We start from the raw sequence: 17100 nt of genomic DNA, 5'->3' as shown, positions 1-17100 counted from the left end.
ACAATTAAACCACATCGAATCAGACCCTGAAAAATGAAAGGGTTCTTTTCCTGAGCATACTCAAGCGTAAGAGAAAAAAAAAGACTCGATTAGTAAAGTATTTCGGTCGCTATCGTGTTAACAAGAAAATCCTCCGCACATACAGACACACGGACGTCCAAGACAGAACTTTTTTAAACTGTTTTTTAACTAGTTTAAATAACAAAAGTGACATCAAAAATATCATGAATGTTAAAAATAGTGTTTTTTCTTAATATGTGTGTGTATGTATTATCTTACAAGTGCAATGTATGATACATAAAGACATTTTAAGTTTGAAAAATCAGATGTTTTGCGCGAAGTGACAGTAGTACCCACCTCAACGCTTCGCTTATGAGGCGTGCAAAACAACTTATCCGGCGAATTGGTAAGTGTATTTTTACATTTAGGAACAACACATGATTTTCTGGTATTTAGATTGGACATTTTTAAAAGTATTTAATTATAATTTCGACGGCACGGGCGCGCGATCGCTAGCGGACTGAGTGAGCCAGATTGAGCGTGTTGTGATGTGACGTCACACCATCACCGGGCGTTTACAACTTGTTTTACTTCTAAATCGGAAACTAATTGACGTATCGAAGTAATTTTTTCACTAGAGTGCGTTTCACGAAAGAGTTCCCCTGCCGTTATGTTGGCTTACCTGACTGTCAAAAACGAAAATATTTTTTTTTAATCAAAAATGACAGAGAAAATATTCTCCTTTCTAGGCAGTCGACCCCGTAAGATACGGGATAAGGCTAGGAAGAAAGGAGAATATTTTCTCTGCCATTTTTGATTAAAAAAAATATTTTCGTTTTTGACAGTCAGGTATGCCAACATAACGGCAGGGGAACTCTTTCGTGAAACGCACTCTAGTAGGTATTATTTATTTTTGACAGAGAATATAATAGCTAATAATCAAAATTAGTGAACATTCTCCATTAGGTTTATTGCTCTGAGTATGGCGTACACTCCTTAATTCCATGTCAATGTAAATTGCTCAATTGTCAATATGATTGTCAAATGTCAATGTCATTAATTTTTCTGGATAAGTTGTTGGATAATCAGGCGAAGATTTTATATTTTAAAGCTATTTGAAGAGAAAAATCATGCTTAAGGCCATTACAACGGCAACGAGGTTGTCTAAAACCTCTATTTCAAGGTAAACAAAAATATATACATATGAAAATCATACGAAGAATTTCATAGGAATAATCTTGAGTGTTTGGGTTTTAGAAGTCTTCCTGCCTTATCAATTGGATCATCTCGTTTTGCTTCCGATCAAAATCCCATAAATAGGAAAGAGGCCCCTAAAATCGATACTGAAACTGTAATTGCGCTGCCGGAAGAAGCAAGGGAGAAAAAGGTCTATGAATCAAGCATTTGTGTACCAACCAAGGTTTGTTAATATTATGTAGATTACTATTAATAATAAGACGTAATAGTAGACGAATATAGACTATACAGTTGACGGTATTATCAATTAGTTATTATCAACAATAAATTCACACATCTTATTGCATACTAGCGACCAGCCCGCGGCTTCGCACGCTTTGTCTAAATTATATTATATAATCACCTTATAAATTATATACTAAAAGCCTGACCTTGAATCACTCTATTAAAAAAAATGCATAAAAATCTGTTGGGTACTTTTAAGATTTAAACATATAGGGACAGAGAAAGCGACTTTGGTTTTCTACTATGTAGTGATAATGTATTATGTAGTTATTCATTTTTCTAATTCCGTACCAGTTTAACCATAATGTGAAACAGTAGAATGTTCCATGGTTTGTATATAAAAATTATTAAGAAATCTAACTTTAATTGTGAAAATGTTGACTGTTGCAATTACTTAAGCCATTTATATTAAATTCCATTTTATGGCAGTAAAGGTAAAAGAAACACATACTAGTTCACATATTCTGTATTTTATTTTTAAAACAATCATTCTAATTTCCAGGTTGACCTGACACCAATAACTGGTGTTCCAGATGAGCATGTACGAACCCGCAGAGTTCGAATCTACCAGCCTCCAAAGAACGCCATGCAGAGTGGCACAAGCAATATCCACCACTGGGAAATGGAGTTTGACACCAGGCAGCGTTGGGAAAACCCTCTGATGGGATGGACATCGACCGGTGATCCTCTGTCCAATATGAAGATTCAGTTCACCTCCCCTGATGAAGCTATCGAGCATTGTGAAAAGAATGGCTGGATGTGGTACATTGATGAACCAAAAACTGAGAAGCAGTTCAGGCCTAAGAGCTATGGAGTTAACTTCTCATGGAATCGCCGCACTAGGGTGTCCACAAAGTAGACAAATATAGGGATATTATGAAGCCGAATACAAATTAGTAGTAATTTGTTAAATTTAATAAATTCTTGAAAATGTTCAGTAGATTTTGCTCTTATTTCCTTTATCAAGATATATGCTACACAGTGCATACTAATACTACAGGCATCACTTACAGAAAGATCTAAAATTGTCTATAGAAATTAAATAAATCTTCTTATTGATAAGATGCCACAGATTGATTCTACAGCATTGATTTTTCCATGGAAAATATAAATGTAAAGTGAATTATAGAAATAAACTAGTATAAAAGCAATTCTCTGATTTATCATTTTGTATAATACAAAAATATTTGAATATTACAATTTCATTGATTTTAGACTTATTCTGAATATTAATTCATGCAAAAAATGCATGTAACACAGAAATAATATTCATGTCTTTACTGAGTCTCATAAGGTGACACTTTACAAAACGGTGGTCCGTCCAATCCTCACTTATAGTAGTGTAGTTTTCGCGCATTGCGCTCCCAGCTCCATACACAAGCTCCAGACGATTCAGTCGCGGTTCATGAGAACGGCGACTGGAGCGCCCTGGTTCGTGCGTAACGTGGACCTACATAGGGACCTAGAACTCCCCACCATAGCCCAATGGATGAAGCAAGCGTCTAAGCGCTACTTCGACAAGGCTAAAAACCACCCCAACCCATTGGTGACGAAGGCCATCGCATACGTCGCGAATCCCGATCCCACTCGTCGTCGCAGGCGGCCGAGACACGTCTTGGACGACTCCGACGACGACATTACCAAAGCTAACGCACGGCTAGACGCGGCGATTGAAGCCCAACGTCGAAACAACCGCGACACCGCACACACCACAGCAGAAAGCGTACACCGTCTTCGCCGGCGAAGACGAGGTCCCTTGTTCCGCGTTCCCGCGCCCACCCGGGTGAGCGCCCGTCCGATTAGGGCCCTTCTGGCCTCCTCCACTCAAGCGACAGCTCAAGCCGAGGTTCGTGGTCCCCGTCAAGGGGGGACGCCCTTGTGCATGTCGCTACCAGGGTGAACCTTCAGTTCACCCCCGCGTCCGCGTTAAAATGTAGAAGCCCTTCTGGCTAACATTGAGAGACACCACACAAAAAAAAAAAAAAATGTCTTTACTGAGTCTTTAAAATATCTGACTTAGGTATGTACTTACTTATAATATAAGTAGAAAGCAATACAAATGTAATACTTATTTATTTGGTAGAATGATGGATACTTATAGAATTATACATTGTATTTTAAATATTTAAAAAACAGTGATTTCATGAAGCTCATGATGAAATATCTACTTTCTAGACTGAATGCTTTGCTGCTGAAGTAATATTAAGTAATACAAGATGTGCCAAATGATAAATACATATTATGTTATTCTGTCGAAAACTTTCCTCTTTATAAAATTAGTATAGATATTGCGAACCAAATAAGAGTAGAAATCTCTTTTTTTGAAATAATACGATTCAGTTAAAAATTAAAATAGCATTTCAAAAGCGGCTATTTATTTCGGCATTTCAATGCTTTTTACCTTTCACTTAAAATCAACGGTGGATACCCATACAGCTCCAGCCCCCACCAGATATTTCTTAATAATTATAAAAATCGGGTTTTCATATAAAAGTCGGGAGAAAAATCTAGGTAAGTACATATCTTTTTTTTATATTATTAACTGAAATTATTATCACTTACTAGCGGTCTGCCCCGGCTTCGCCCGTGGTACATATTTACGTTTTCTCTTCATAAAAACCATCCTCGTACTTCAAGGAATATAATAAAAAAAGAATTATCGAAATCGGTTCAGCCGTTCTCGAGTTATGCGCTTACCAACACATTTTGCGATTCATTTTTATATATAAGACTAGCGGTCCGCCCCGGCTTCGCCCGTGGTACATATTTACGTTTTCTCTACATAAAAACCATCCTCGTACTTCAAGGAATATAATAAAAAAAGAATTATCGAAATCGGTTCAGCCGTTCTCGAGTTATGCGCTTACCAACACATTTTGCGATTCATTTTTATATATAAGATTATTCAAGTGACATTGAACCTGTCGATGGGTTATGGGCAAGTTATGGGTATGGTTATGGGACAAACACAAATTTCTCGCATAATTTAAGGACGTCGTCTTAACAGTGATTCTGATTAAAATTGAATATATTTAATTGATAAAAATTAATAGACTTGCATACAGATGTAACTCAACTCAATCATAATTCTAGTTACGTAGGTCAGGAAAGGAGTAAATAAAATGCAGCACTTATGGTTTTTTGTTTAATCGTAGTTTTCAACATGGTTAATTAATATTTTGTACCTCGGAAGAAAATCATATTTCGCAGGTCTCACTTAAACATTTTATTTACATATTATACAATAATTATTAAAATGATTCACATGTCAATGTTCAACATATGCTTACAATGCAATTTCGCTAACTACAATAGTTTTGAATGTACACCGTACATTATAGAGTTAAAAAGTAATCTAATAATAATTTAATGACTACTTAAAATATGAAAAATTATTGCATACTTTCCTCGATTTATGTACAATAACGAACATTTTGAGAACAACTCTATATTTTTAAAATTTACTAATAGACAATGTTTTAATGATTTTTAAAACAGGTAATTCTGCGTTTAAATCGGCATATTGAAAATTAGCTTCGCAAACATGATCATAGATGAAACATAATAAAAAGTGCATAAGCTAACAGTTCATCTACAATTAAATCGTAACATCATGTTTGTGAATCTAACTTTGTTTTGAGTGTAAAGATTAGCTTTGAATATTAAAGATAAAAATGTTATTAATGTGGTCTTGGAAGTATATTGGGAAATAGATTAATTATTACCTAACTCTACTGTTGTAAAGCTAGTCCAAAGGTCGCTGTAGTACGCATGCAGTGTTAAATTAGTTTATTTTTGTATATGAGCTAGGTGCACTGGTTGACAGGATATTGTTAGTTTGAGTAGGTATAACGTGAATCATCAGCGTAGAATCAATTTGATACAAGATTAATAAAGAAAAAAATTCTAGAAATATCATTTGAAGAAATACGTTAAATTGTCCTTTTTTTAAATAACCGTAAGTTATAATTGTGATTTGTAATCCGAAGGAGGATATATTTTGGAAATCTTAGGTCGGTGCAATCTAAGACGATTTTGGTTAAGTTATTGTTCGACATTATGAAGGTAGTTTTGAATACAGGTATCTTAGTTCGTAAGCATGTAGGTACCTAATAAGCGCAATGAACTATAACAAACTTCCAAACAATATAACTGCTTTATTTATATTATTATTAACTTTACTACTATATCACATTGAAATTAACTATATTATTAGTGATCCCGATTACTAAATATATTTTCTTTCCTACCGACGTTGGGAAATATCCGGTTCTTATCAATTAGGTACCTACTGCACGGTGCAAGGAAAAACAAATGTTACCAATGATCATTGGACGGGAATAATAAAGCTAAAAACACTACAATATGGAAATTTAAAACTTTACATGCGATGATGAATTGACAGCAGCATTATTAATTTTAGCTATAAACGTTAACTGGAAATTTTTGCAGTTATCTCAGCCTATAATGGAATATTGTCAAGTATAATTATTTTATGTGGCATACAAATTATTGACTATTTTAATTTCATAACTTAATTTGTGCGAATTGATTCTTACTATTAAAACAATTATTTCTATTAAATCACTTTTAAAATTTTAACACACTATAAAAACGCATTCTGTGATGATGTTAAGGCGGGAAATTGTCAAATTTAAAAGTGCATTTCTATCATGCAAATGCATTTTAACTTTTAAAAACTATTTTTAAGGCAATTGGTGTGGTTTATCTACTACCTCATTCGAACGGTACTAATTCGTAACTATTATTAACGCATTATGAATAAAAACAAGCTATTTCAATTTATAATTAATACATTATTTCGGCCACAGCTTAAATATATTTACAATAACAAATAACGCTCCTATTCTATAGAAAACAGCCTCATAAACGAATCAGCATTCCTAATCAAGCTTAAAGCTGGAAAACAATTTGTTACAAACAATCGTTAATATTACAAGATTTAATCGGTAACGGCTCATCGAGCGATCAATTAACACTATTAAATTATTGCGATTCGGAAGTGTTCATGTCGTCTCAAATACATGTATGTTGTCAGGTCTGACGATATTTAAAATATTAACATCACTAAACTATGTCGATCCGAAATAATAGTAAATCTATGCATAATATATCACTGAGTTACCCGTGTCTGAACACAATATTCGATTAAACTTTGACACACTGTCTCTGCTAGTGTCGTCGACTAGCTAGGTGTTTGGAGCCGGGGCGGCTCGTCGGTCGTGGATCAGCTGGGTTGCTCGTCGCTCTCTCTGTGAACTAGAACTTTAACGATGGTGGGGGGCGCGGGCGGCGGCGGAACGGCGTCCGGGGAAGCTTCCGTGACGAGGATGCTCACTGCGCTGCTCGCGTGCGGGGAGGGGGACGGGGTGTTCACTCGCGCGGGGGTCGTCGCGCGCCGGGCAGAGTTCCGACGGGACGCTAACCGAAGGGAACCTACAATAGCGCAACCCTTAATCATCAATATCGATAGTTAAAATATTGTATGCAATCGCTGAAGTATAGAGCACAATGATACAACATTTATTACCAACGTGTAAGATACCGAAAGAAGATAAGGAAAGATAAGAAAATTTGCATAACAAGAAAAAAGCATACATGCAAAGCGTAACTTGATGGATCCACTGCCAATAATTATAAAGAAAAGCACCGGTCGCGGGGTTTTGTAGAAAAGTGTACATAAAATTATCCTACTTCATTCGATTCTAACCATAAATAAAGGACCACACGTTAAGAAAAAGATATAAGAAGAGTAACTAATGGGAATAGTGGGTTTGCCTTGCCATATTATAATTAAGTCTATATTTCTATAAGTAGTAAGTACTGAGTCACCAGAAGTTTTCTGGCAAAACAACCCACAATAAGCTACTATTAGGATAGACACAAAAAGCCAATCATTACATATGAACCTGCTCGTTTGGGCCCACCATCTTCGTCAACGGCGTCCTGATGACGAAGGAATAGGGGCAAACCGTACGCTGACCTCCGTCGCGGGGGAGGTCCTTCTGAACCGCTAGCCTAAAGTTTTAAATAACAGAATGTATGTACCTCTTGTTCAACCCCAACTAAATACAGAGCGAAGAAAATATGTTGAAACCTATGAAAGTACGTTGAATGGAACTAACATAATTATTTTGATCATTAATGAATACATAATATACACTGTATCTGGCATCAGCTTACTCGACTCGAAGAAAACATGCAATGAATTGACCAAAATCGACTATGTAATCAAATACATTAATAAATCCTATCAAAAATTTACAATTCTATGTACCTAGAAGCCCCTTTATCATGCAGTCCAACGGCAAAGACCTTATTTTCAACGCGTCAACTGCCCAGAGACTTCCCGGAAGGTAACGTACCTGTTCGTTGGGTGCTGCGCCGGGTAGGAGCAGCAGCGGGAGGTTGAGCCAAGCACCACCGATCTCACTGATATCGGATGCATCAGAAGCTCGGGAGGACTTCCTGCTGGACGCGTGTGAGCCGCGCCGTACGTGTAGTAGTGCGCTAAGTCGACCGCCCCACCCGCCGCCGGGAGACCATTTCGTGCTTTCTTCCTCTTGTGACGGACTGCGGTTCTTCCGCCTGATTGGAATTTCGTTTTGGGTATTGTTCGAAAGTTACATTCACAAAAGAATATTAAAATACGCCGAACAATCCCGGGTTCGAGTACCGCCACAGGATCAAAATTTTCCTATTATGTATTTTTTTCAAATTTTTTACAGCATTTTAAATTTTAATGCTATGAAACTCAAATTGAATTGAAGTGAATGAAAGTAAAAAAAAGTTATTAAAGTAAAAATATGTGTAAGTATTATAATATAATGAAGACAATTACCTATAACGAAAAGTCCCATAAAATAAATTTTGAAATTCATGACGTTAAAAACAGAGTGTATGTATAGGTATTTACAAATTAAATTAGGCTACGACTTACTTTTGATACTCCCTCCACGCTCGCTGTACAGTTCGCGCCGCCTTATCCTGCCGTTTCCATATCCTAGTAGAAGAAACGATTTCCAATTCCTTCCTTGTCGGAAATTGTTTCTTGAACTTAATATCCATTTGCTCTTGCAACTGGCGGAATGTTTCCGTTTCCTCAACATGACCTAGCACGTGCTTTACCAGAGCATGTAGTATATCTAAACAATGGATCTTATTGCCCTTGGCAATCGGAAGGTTGAAACTCACTAGCGCTACTGTATTCGGTTTAGATATACCTAAGGGGGGATCTAACGACGCTATAAAATCTGATAGTTGAGCAAAACTTATGAACTGTGTTGCATGAGGGTCATACCTGTAAAGAATATACATTTATATATTAATATGTATGTTCATCAATTACTTTTGGAAGATAAAAAAGCTTACAGAAACATGTTCACTCACTTGGACCATCTAATATAAAACATTTCGAGATCATCCTCCACTATACCGATTTCCTCCTCTTGATGAGCTTGATTAAAATTTTCTAGAATTATCGCTATGTACATATTTATCACAATCATGTAGCTTATGATAATGAACGACGTGAAGTAAGTTATTGCTAATAAGGGGCTTCCGCAATTTCCATTGGTGTGACCGTGGTCACCTAATTCACAATCTGGCGGCTGAATCATTAAAGATTCTAGAACATCATTCCAACCTGCTGACGTCATAAGACTGAAACGAAATGCACGATAAGTGTATAAATAACAGTAATAAAGAAATCAAATTGATATAGGATGATGTAAAATACTTACCGAAAAAGTAACTGCATGCTTCTACCAAAGGTTTGAAAATTTACAATATCATCTAGAGCACCTTGCTCCTTGACGTGTCCGAAGACAGACATGCCGATGATGGCGTAGATGAAAGTTATTAACGCAAGCAAGGCACCGATGTTGAAGAGGGCCGGCAGAGACACGACCAGAGCGAAAAGTAGTTTCCTAATGCCCTTAGCGGCCTGGAAATGAATTACGTGATATGAAGATTATAAGTTAATTTATTGTAATACTATTTGTAAAATGCTCTATTCAAATAAATCTGTATGTCACATGAACAATATAGGTCAACTATTGATTTAGTTTTTTATACACCAAAATTATCTTTTTTGCTACTGCAACATAGGATTGCATTCAATTTCATACTTACTTTAATCAGTCTTAAAATTCTTCCTATGCGAAAGACTCGAACTACTCGTAAAAGTGTGGGTGATATAGGTAAATCTATCATAATATCTTCCATTAATATACCTAATATTGAAGCTAAAACTAACAGAAAGTCGAATACATTCCATGGTACCGTAAAATAATGATACCTTAACCCTACTATTTTGACGATGGCCTCTGAAAGAAAGACATTATGATGTATAGTTAAACAAATCTTAAGAAGAATAGACTGTAGACATATAAAAGATATTCTTACCTAATCCGAAAACTGTAGTAAAAAACGCGTTACTAACTTCTAGCACGAAGAAAACTGAATGCGGTTGGTCGTAATGCTCAATGCCCATAGTGAGCATATTTAAGAATATGAGTACGAAAATTGCTATTTCAAATCTACGAGAGTTAGATAAATCGTAAAACATCGCTAAAAATTGATTCCTTGGCCTCTTTATTACTTTTTGCGGCTTTTTCCTGCCCAATTTCTTCATCGCGGTATAATAATGTTTCTGACTCTCTGTGAGAAACATTTCTAAGACCCCGCCTTCGTACTAAAATAAAAAAATATATGTAATTTACAATTCATTTGAAGATCACTAACTTTATGTTCATCTAGAATGTGTTTTACCTTTTTCTTGAGCATATTAAAATTATCTATAATTACTCCTATAAATAGGTTAAGTGTGAAGAACGATCCACACACTATAAATATTACGAAGTAAATATACGCGTAGAGGTTGGCTTCCCTCGCCGGTTGTAAGTCAACTCCTCTAGCGTCAACCGCATCAGCCATTACTTCCATCCAACCCTCAAAAGTTGCTACTTGAAACAACGCTAAATATGCTATACCAACATGGTCGAACGATATCTTAGAATTTATCCAGGAAAAATTATTATAATAGCATTCCCACTTATCATTAACTATCTGAAATAAAAATTTAATATTCATAATGACAAACTTCAAGCAGAATAATAGATCGTCAAAAGACTTCATTAATTGAACATACCTCTAATGGTAATAATTCGCCATCCTCATCCACACATTTAAAAAACTTCCCGCCAAAAAACTGAACTCCCATTATGGAAAATATTAACCAAAACACTAAACAGACTAACAACACATTGAAAATGCTCGGTATTGCATACATAAGAGCATTTACCACTATCCTCATTCCTTGCCATCTCGATATCGCCCTTAACGGTCTTAAAGCTCGTAACGTGCGCAAGGAACGCAATACTTTTAAATTTTCATTTTCTTCTATTAATAAACTAAACACAGAAACCTGTAAAGATATGAATAAGATTAAACAATGTATTGCGATTAAATTTAATGGGCACACATTATTATTTACAAATACTTACAAAAACTATAGTGAAATCTAAAAGGGTCCAAAAACTCGTGAAGTATCGATAGAACCCCAATGCTATCCATTTAAAAAACATTTCAATCACAAAAATCATACAGAAACTGAGATTAGTCCAGTAAAGTATCTTTTTGAGTGGCTTATTCTTCTCAAGATGAATGTCTTCAAAGCATAGAGTGATACTGGAGGCGAAAATGAGGACCAACACAAACCACTCGAAAGCTGGTGTATCAACATAGCGCAGTACGTATGTGCGAATGAACATCCACTTTTGGCCTAACCTTGTTTCTATACAAGCGTCCCAACAAGAGCATCTGAAAGAAAAAAAAACGCTTAATTTATTGAATTTAACAGAGTTAAATACAGTGACGTCTCGTATCAAGTACTTCATTGCGCCAAGAGATTATTTTTCACACTGTAATACAAGATCATCGTTGCATTTCATTTAAAATATGATACTGGATATAAAAAATAATTTTCATCAATGGACTTTCTTAAACAATTAACTGTTTATGTAGACTTACGCATTGTAACAATAACGAGGAAAACAATCTTGCGGCACTTTAGGTTCCTTCCGTTTTCCAAACCCTGGAAACTTTCCCATCGGATCAATATATTGTCCTTGCGAGTTCTTCCTTCCACCGACTGTTAATTCATCTACATATGAAACTAATGTCTGCCACGGACGCTTCATCTCATCTTCATCTGGTTTTTTAATTGCTTCTTTCAAAAATTTCCCAGATTCATTTCTTTTTGACTTTTCTGGAGTCGTCTTGCAAGATATTTGTGCCATTTCGTAGTTCTCATTATCTTCTAAAATAAGCACCTATGGTTAGTACATTAGACCTTTTTATTTCTATTAAATTGCACTTTCTTTTATACAATACCCACCTCTTGAATCTGAAGGCTGTGTGTGATAACCTGAAGACATTTGATTTAATAGCCTTTGAGCAGCTACTTGGTCCGTTGTGTCATCGAGATTTTCCTTTGAGTCTTCCCTAATGCTAGTTATTTTGTGTTCTGCTGCCAAATCTCTTACATCTTTTAGTGTCTCTTGACTTCCATGATTATTGCTAATTTGATATAGGTGTGGATACGCAAAGTCAGATCCTACTGATATGGGCCTACAAATAAAACATAGCAACATGTATAAATATTATTTGCCGTCATGTTAATATTATGCTTTGATTTAAATGAACTATTTACCTATTTAGAGCCTCTTGATAACTATGACTATAAATATTGTCATGGGGAAATAAAATAGTTTCCTGTATTGAAGCCGAAAACCTCTGTTCGCTAGGAATTGACGCTTTCTTCTCTTTCATAGCACGATGTTGTAACATAAATTCGTTAACTAATTCTTCTAATTTAGATTTCTTTTCAGTCTCTTTACTTTTAGATATAAGGAAACCTTTTTTTCTTACTATAGAGCGTAATCTATCTAAACTTTTAGCTAATTTTGAATCTTCTCCTACTTCCTAAAAAATTAAAAAAACAATTTTAATACTCGGATAGCGTAGTAACGAAAAAATAATGAAAGGAATACATACCTCTTTTCTATTTTTAAGTTCTTCACTGTTAAAACTATTGAGCAGCAAGGCAAGAAAGAGGTTGAGCACCATAAAATTTCCCATCACAAGAGCAGGAAGGAAAATAAAGAAGCAACTTTCTGCTCCACTTGCTTGTTCTGCTCGCATACAGTCCCATAACGGTTCGATCCACTCGCCACAAAGTATCCGAAATATCATCATGAACGAGTGAAAAAAGTCGTTAAAATTCCACCTATAGAATTGGCATCATTATAAGGTTCCATAAAAGAAAATAAGACAAAATGAACATTTATTATTACAGAGCTAACTACAACGTACCTTGGCACTGGATCTGGGTCAAACTTATCTGGTGTATAGGATTTGGAAAACAACTGCATACCGATCACGGCGAATATGTAAATAACTATCACTAACACGAACGTCAAGTTACCGAGAGCACCTATTGTCGATATTATTATACTCAACAATACTTTCATTGTAGTCCATGACTGAGCTAATTTTAAAACTCGCAACTGAAAATTTAAACTTTGTGATACAATATGTTTTAAATGTTAAATATTAATTTATTGGTATAAATAACACTCACCAAACGTAGACCTCTTAAAACGGATAGGCCATCTACGAGTTCAAATATAAGATCTAACAGACTGGCCGACACAATGATCAAATCGAAAATATTCCAACCGCATGCGAAAAAATCTTTACTCATCGCCATCACTTTCATTATACACTCTAATGTAAATATTGACGTAAACACCTAAAGATATTAAATGTATGTTATTAATATTTACCGTATGTTTTCATTACATTAACATACTTCACGTAACTAGTTACCTTATTTCCTATATCTAACGCAGATCTAACATTTTCACTCATGCCATGATGTTCTAAAGCAAGAAACAGCGTATTCAGAACAATACAGGTTGTAATGAACAACTCGAATAGAGGGTCTTTTACAATGCCATATAAGCCGTTTTGAAATTGCAGCCAACCCTCATAGTCTATACAACATGTAACACAGCATTCGCAGTTCCTATCCACAAGTTCATCTGTGAGCAAATAGAACAAGATTAATCATTAAATAAAGTAGTACGCTTTAATCAAGCAAACAGACACCACAAAAAGAAAGGAAAAAAGTACCTACAAGAGCAAAAGCTTAGTGAAGCGTTCAAGAATAAATTAATACAATGCAAAGCGTTCAAATACAAAATCTAATAAGTGTACAACATCATCAAAGTATATAATAAGGAAACATGCGTTTGATAGCGTAGAAAGGTAGAGGAAAACGCAGGATTTCGCATAACATCGAATTTGTCACCCAATTAATCAGAGAACCACATACAACAACTTACTGACCAAGTTTTAGAACATAATTTAATCCATTTATGAATCGCATAAAAGTCAATCATTAGAGCATAGTAACAATTATTGTCAATAATTTATTATCAAAACTTGAATGCGATCCGTGTAAAGAGAACATCAATAAACCAATGGCAATTTGACCCTGCAGTCTTCCCGTAAGGAACAGGGGTGGACTGGAGGGCAGAAGCATTGGCGGCAGAAGCATTGGCATCTGTGAGTTACTAACCTGTGAAGTAAGTGCAATTTTGCTCGTAATTGCCCATATGAGTTTTGTGCGTGGCTGCCAATAAACTGAGCTCATTAATTTTCGTCGTCTCCGCTTGCGGGAGGTCGGGCGCGTGCTTGTATGGCCAGTCCGCCCCTGACGATATTAATGAGGGTAGAAGCGAATTGCAAAAGTGTCGAATAAGTGTCCAATGAGACGTCCGGCCCATTGGAACGTGAAGCTAATGGTGAATAATACCAGCCACTAGACAACCATTCAGTTTTTAATAGCGCCAATCGATCTAACAGCTATACAATTGAGGGCGTCGTTGTTATATTCATTCAAAATTGGACAACTGAACAAAATTAGAATAACTTAGCGAAGAATGGCGTAAATATTTCATAAAAGATTTTTACATTGCTATGAAGATGCTATGGTAATTTTGTAGCCAATTCATGCGAAATTGGAAACGTTAGTGCTTTGAGCTTTTATGAAATATCTTACAAAACCGTAGTTAATATAATTTAGTTAGACATGGCTGCATCGTAGATATTGTGTAGCTGTTTAGTTGCGAACGAAATTATGATATCTAAGTCTTCGGTAGCTTGCAAGGATTTGTATCATACGATATCGGTATATCGTTTCATAGGCGTTAATAAATTTATTGTAAATATAATAGGTAAGCCACCAAAGGAACCGTTTGATTATGGATCAGATGATGTCATACATGATATCCAAAAACAAACGGCTGATAATTCAAACTTGTATAATAACTAAATTAATTCTTACACGGTGCTTCATAAATCCAAAGAAAATATCATCTGATTGCAGATACAAATGAAAAGTGACTAATTAGAAGTTGATTTACTTGAAATAAAAATGTATATACTTAATAAATCTGATAAAGAATTGGGGACTGTACATGAAAATCGTATGCATAAGGTACTTTGCAGAGAATCCAAGCATAATTAAGTACAAAACCTAATAGATCCTAAATCAGAAACTTTGAAGTAGAGAAAAGTCGTTGTGACATGCATTTAGTAAAGTAGTTGTTACCTTTAATTTGACTAACAAAAATTAAATATATTTTTTTAAATCAAAAGTCCTGACCGTCCTTCTGAGTGTTTGCAAAGCGTTCATTTTGTGTCTCCTTTATTATAGTGCTTGTGTTTAAGCCGTGCCAATTGATTTTAGAAAATGTTCTATAATGCTACCAAATATAAGTGATATCTGATTCAAATTTAGTATTGTTTGAAAGTTTTACATAAATGCAACATTTATGAGTGTTACATTTATTAAATGATTTGGTAGCAGTATGTTGTTCAAGAGAGAAGTTAATTTATAATGAGTATTTTTTACCTAACACGACGATCTGGTTGAGGTAGTCAGGATTCAGCGGATATCTCTCTTGAATGCTACTTTTCTCTTTTTTTGAAGTTTTATCGGCATCCTTATCCGTTTTTGCACCATTCTTCTTTTTCGATTCCTGAATTTTAGTTTCCTGCAAGTTTATAAATAAAAGATCATTATCAATATTGTATGGTTGTGAAGTTTACAAACTGAAAAGTTAATAGGAATTATGTAAGTTATCTCTTTGTGGTGGGAGAAATTATTATTAGTGACGATATTTTTTAAAGTATCAAAGGCAACATTATTTATTTCGATTTAGACCCTTAGCATATCAGTTTTATGCATGGTGGCGGCAATAGGTGGTGGTGTGTAGCAGGAGGCGGCGCCTGGTCGTCCAACATGATAGCTTCTAGAATGTTCCCTGTAGCACACCCCGGACACTCCATACAAAATTATCGTTTTGACAGTCACACTGTAGAGACTGCAAATGTGTGTGTTAGCGCTTTATGGTTGGCACATTTGTGACTAGCGTAAAAAAATTCGCGTTTTTCTGATGAAATACATCCGTAAACCAATATCTAACCATTTTCTATGAAAAACGACAATCACAAATCCAAAATAATAAAATTACTTTGTCAATTTGATTAATATTGTCAATCTTCTTTGCGTATCGTCCTTGCAGAAAAATGCGGCCCATTTTTATCATGATCGTGCGGGGTGAGGTAAGTGTCTAATTTTGGCGGGAGGCGGAGAGTGTCCGTTCTGTAGCGTTTAGCTACTATTATGTATTCTGTGCCTGTAGCATACTTACTGTTTTATGTACTGTGATGGGCGGTTGCGGTGTAATCGGTGGTGGTGGCAACGAAAGTATCGGCGACTGCAGCGGGTGTGGTGGTGGAGGGGGTAGTAGAAGTCGGCGCGGTGGGTGCGGCGGGTGGGGCGCCTGGTCGTCCGACGTGTGCTCGCCGTCGTCGTGGTCGTCCACCACGCCGGAGTCGTCGAGGGACGACTCGCGGTTGTTGCTATGGTCACTAAGCTGCCGCCCGGCCACGCTGAGCGCGCCGCGACCTGGTTGTATGTTATGTTGCGTTTAATAAGACTTGACGAATGTGTTGTTGAAAATTTGAAAATAATTTGAAAATAAATTTATTTCATACACACAATTTTCAAATACAGAAAGTGTTGTTGAAGTTAATGGTTTGTATTTTAAATATATTATCTGAAATAAGAGGTAGTATATTAAAATATAATATTCAGAGTTAAGCAAGAGCTGTTATTTTATGAAAAAATATTTTTTCTTCCATTTTACTGCTTTTATTTTACTGCTCGATACTAAAAAAACATTATGAAGCAAACAATAATTAGTTAATTACAGCACTATTGTATGACGATAACGATAGGTATCAAATAATTTACCTAAAGCATTATCTGGGTGCAATGTGTGCGAGGGTGGGGGAGGAGCTGGCACTGGTGGTATCGGCGGTGGAGACCCGCTCGGTGTGACAGAGCGGGAACGGGACCGCGATCTCGATCTGGAAAGATTAACATCAAATAAATCATTTAATTAATAATATACTTAGATGTTTTTTTAGTTAGGTACTTACATGGAATATAACTAGTTA

At 35.8% G+C, this 17100-nt stretch overlaps 2 protein-coding genes and 1 long non-coding RNA gene across 4 annotated transcripts in view; 2 read left to right on the top strand and 1 right to left on the bottom strand.

The window, feature by feature from the left end:
* The window catches only part of LOC149481782 (uncharacterized), a 270870-nt gene that overhangs the window by 85670 nt on the left and 168100 nt on the right, over positions 1–17100 (top strand). The window lies entirely within an intron of this gene.
* ND-18 (NADH:ubiquinone oxidoreductase subunit 18) lies at positions 1031–2417 on the top strand. The gene is made up of 3 exons (XM_089704778.1): positions 1031–1183; positions 1258–1420; positions 1985–2417. Exons 1-3 carry the CDS (start codon positions 1131–1133, stop codon positions 2339–2341), a joined length of 573 nt encoding a protein of 190 aa, XP_089560904.1. The 5' UTR covers positions 1031–1130; the 3' UTR covers positions 2342–2417.
* Positions 4614–17100, bottom strand: part of NaCP60E (Na channel protein 60E) — a 70972-nt gene continuing 58485 nt past the window's right edge. The window contains exons 8-29 of one of the 2 annotated variants that reach the window (XM_089704874.1): positions 16895–17010; positions 16290–16546; positions 15488–15629; positions 14150–14284; positions 13396–13610; positions 13148–13318; positions 12880–13073; positions 12562–12793; positions 12218–12489; positions 11903–12135; positions 11536–11824; positions 11010–11325; positions 10655–10930; positions 10276–10572; positions 9910–10198; positions 9637–9830; positions 9246–9448; positions 8893–9165; positions 8444–8803; positions 7869–8091; positions 7413–7521; positions 4614–6939 (exon numbers count right to left, since the gene is read on the bottom strand). In XM_089704874.1, coding sequence (XP_089561000.1) covers positions 6731–6939; positions 7413–7521; positions 7869–8091; positions 8444–8803; positions 8893–9165; positions 9246–9448; positions 9637–9830; positions 9910–10198; positions 10276–10572; positions 10655–10930; positions 11010–11325; positions 11536–11824; positions 11903–12135; positions 12218–12489; positions 12562–12793; positions 12880–13073; positions 13148–13318; positions 13396–13610; positions 14150–14284; positions 15488–15629; positions 16290–16546; positions 16895–17010 — 5005 coding nt within the window. In that variant the 3' untranslated portion in view covers positions 4614–6730. Of the gene's footprint in view, positions 6940–7412; positions 7522–7868; positions 8092–8443; positions 8804–8892; positions 9166–9245; positions 9449–9636; positions 9831–9909; positions 10199–10275; positions 10573–10654; positions 10931–11009; positions 11326–11535; positions 11825–11902; positions 12136–12217; positions 12490–12561; positions 12794–12879; positions 13074–13147; positions 13319–13395; positions 13611–14149; positions 14285–15487; positions 15636–16289; positions 16547–16894; positions 17011–17100 lie in introns of both variants that reach the window. The other variant, XM_089704873.1, reaches the window with a different exon arrangement.

This window comes from Colias philodice, chromosome 16 (genome assembly GCF_061535455.1).
Source record: "Colias philodice isolate Cphi_HAF_F1 chromosome 16, ilColPhil1 Martin Lab GWU primary, whole genome shotgun sequence".
In the NCBI taxonomy this organism is placed as follows: domain Eukaryota; kingdom Metazoa; phylum Arthropoda; class Insecta; order Lepidoptera; family Pieridae; genus Colias; species Colias philodice.
The sequence above is the reverse complement of the archived record's forward strand: the minus strand, read 5'-3'. Positions and strand labels throughout refer to the sequence as shown.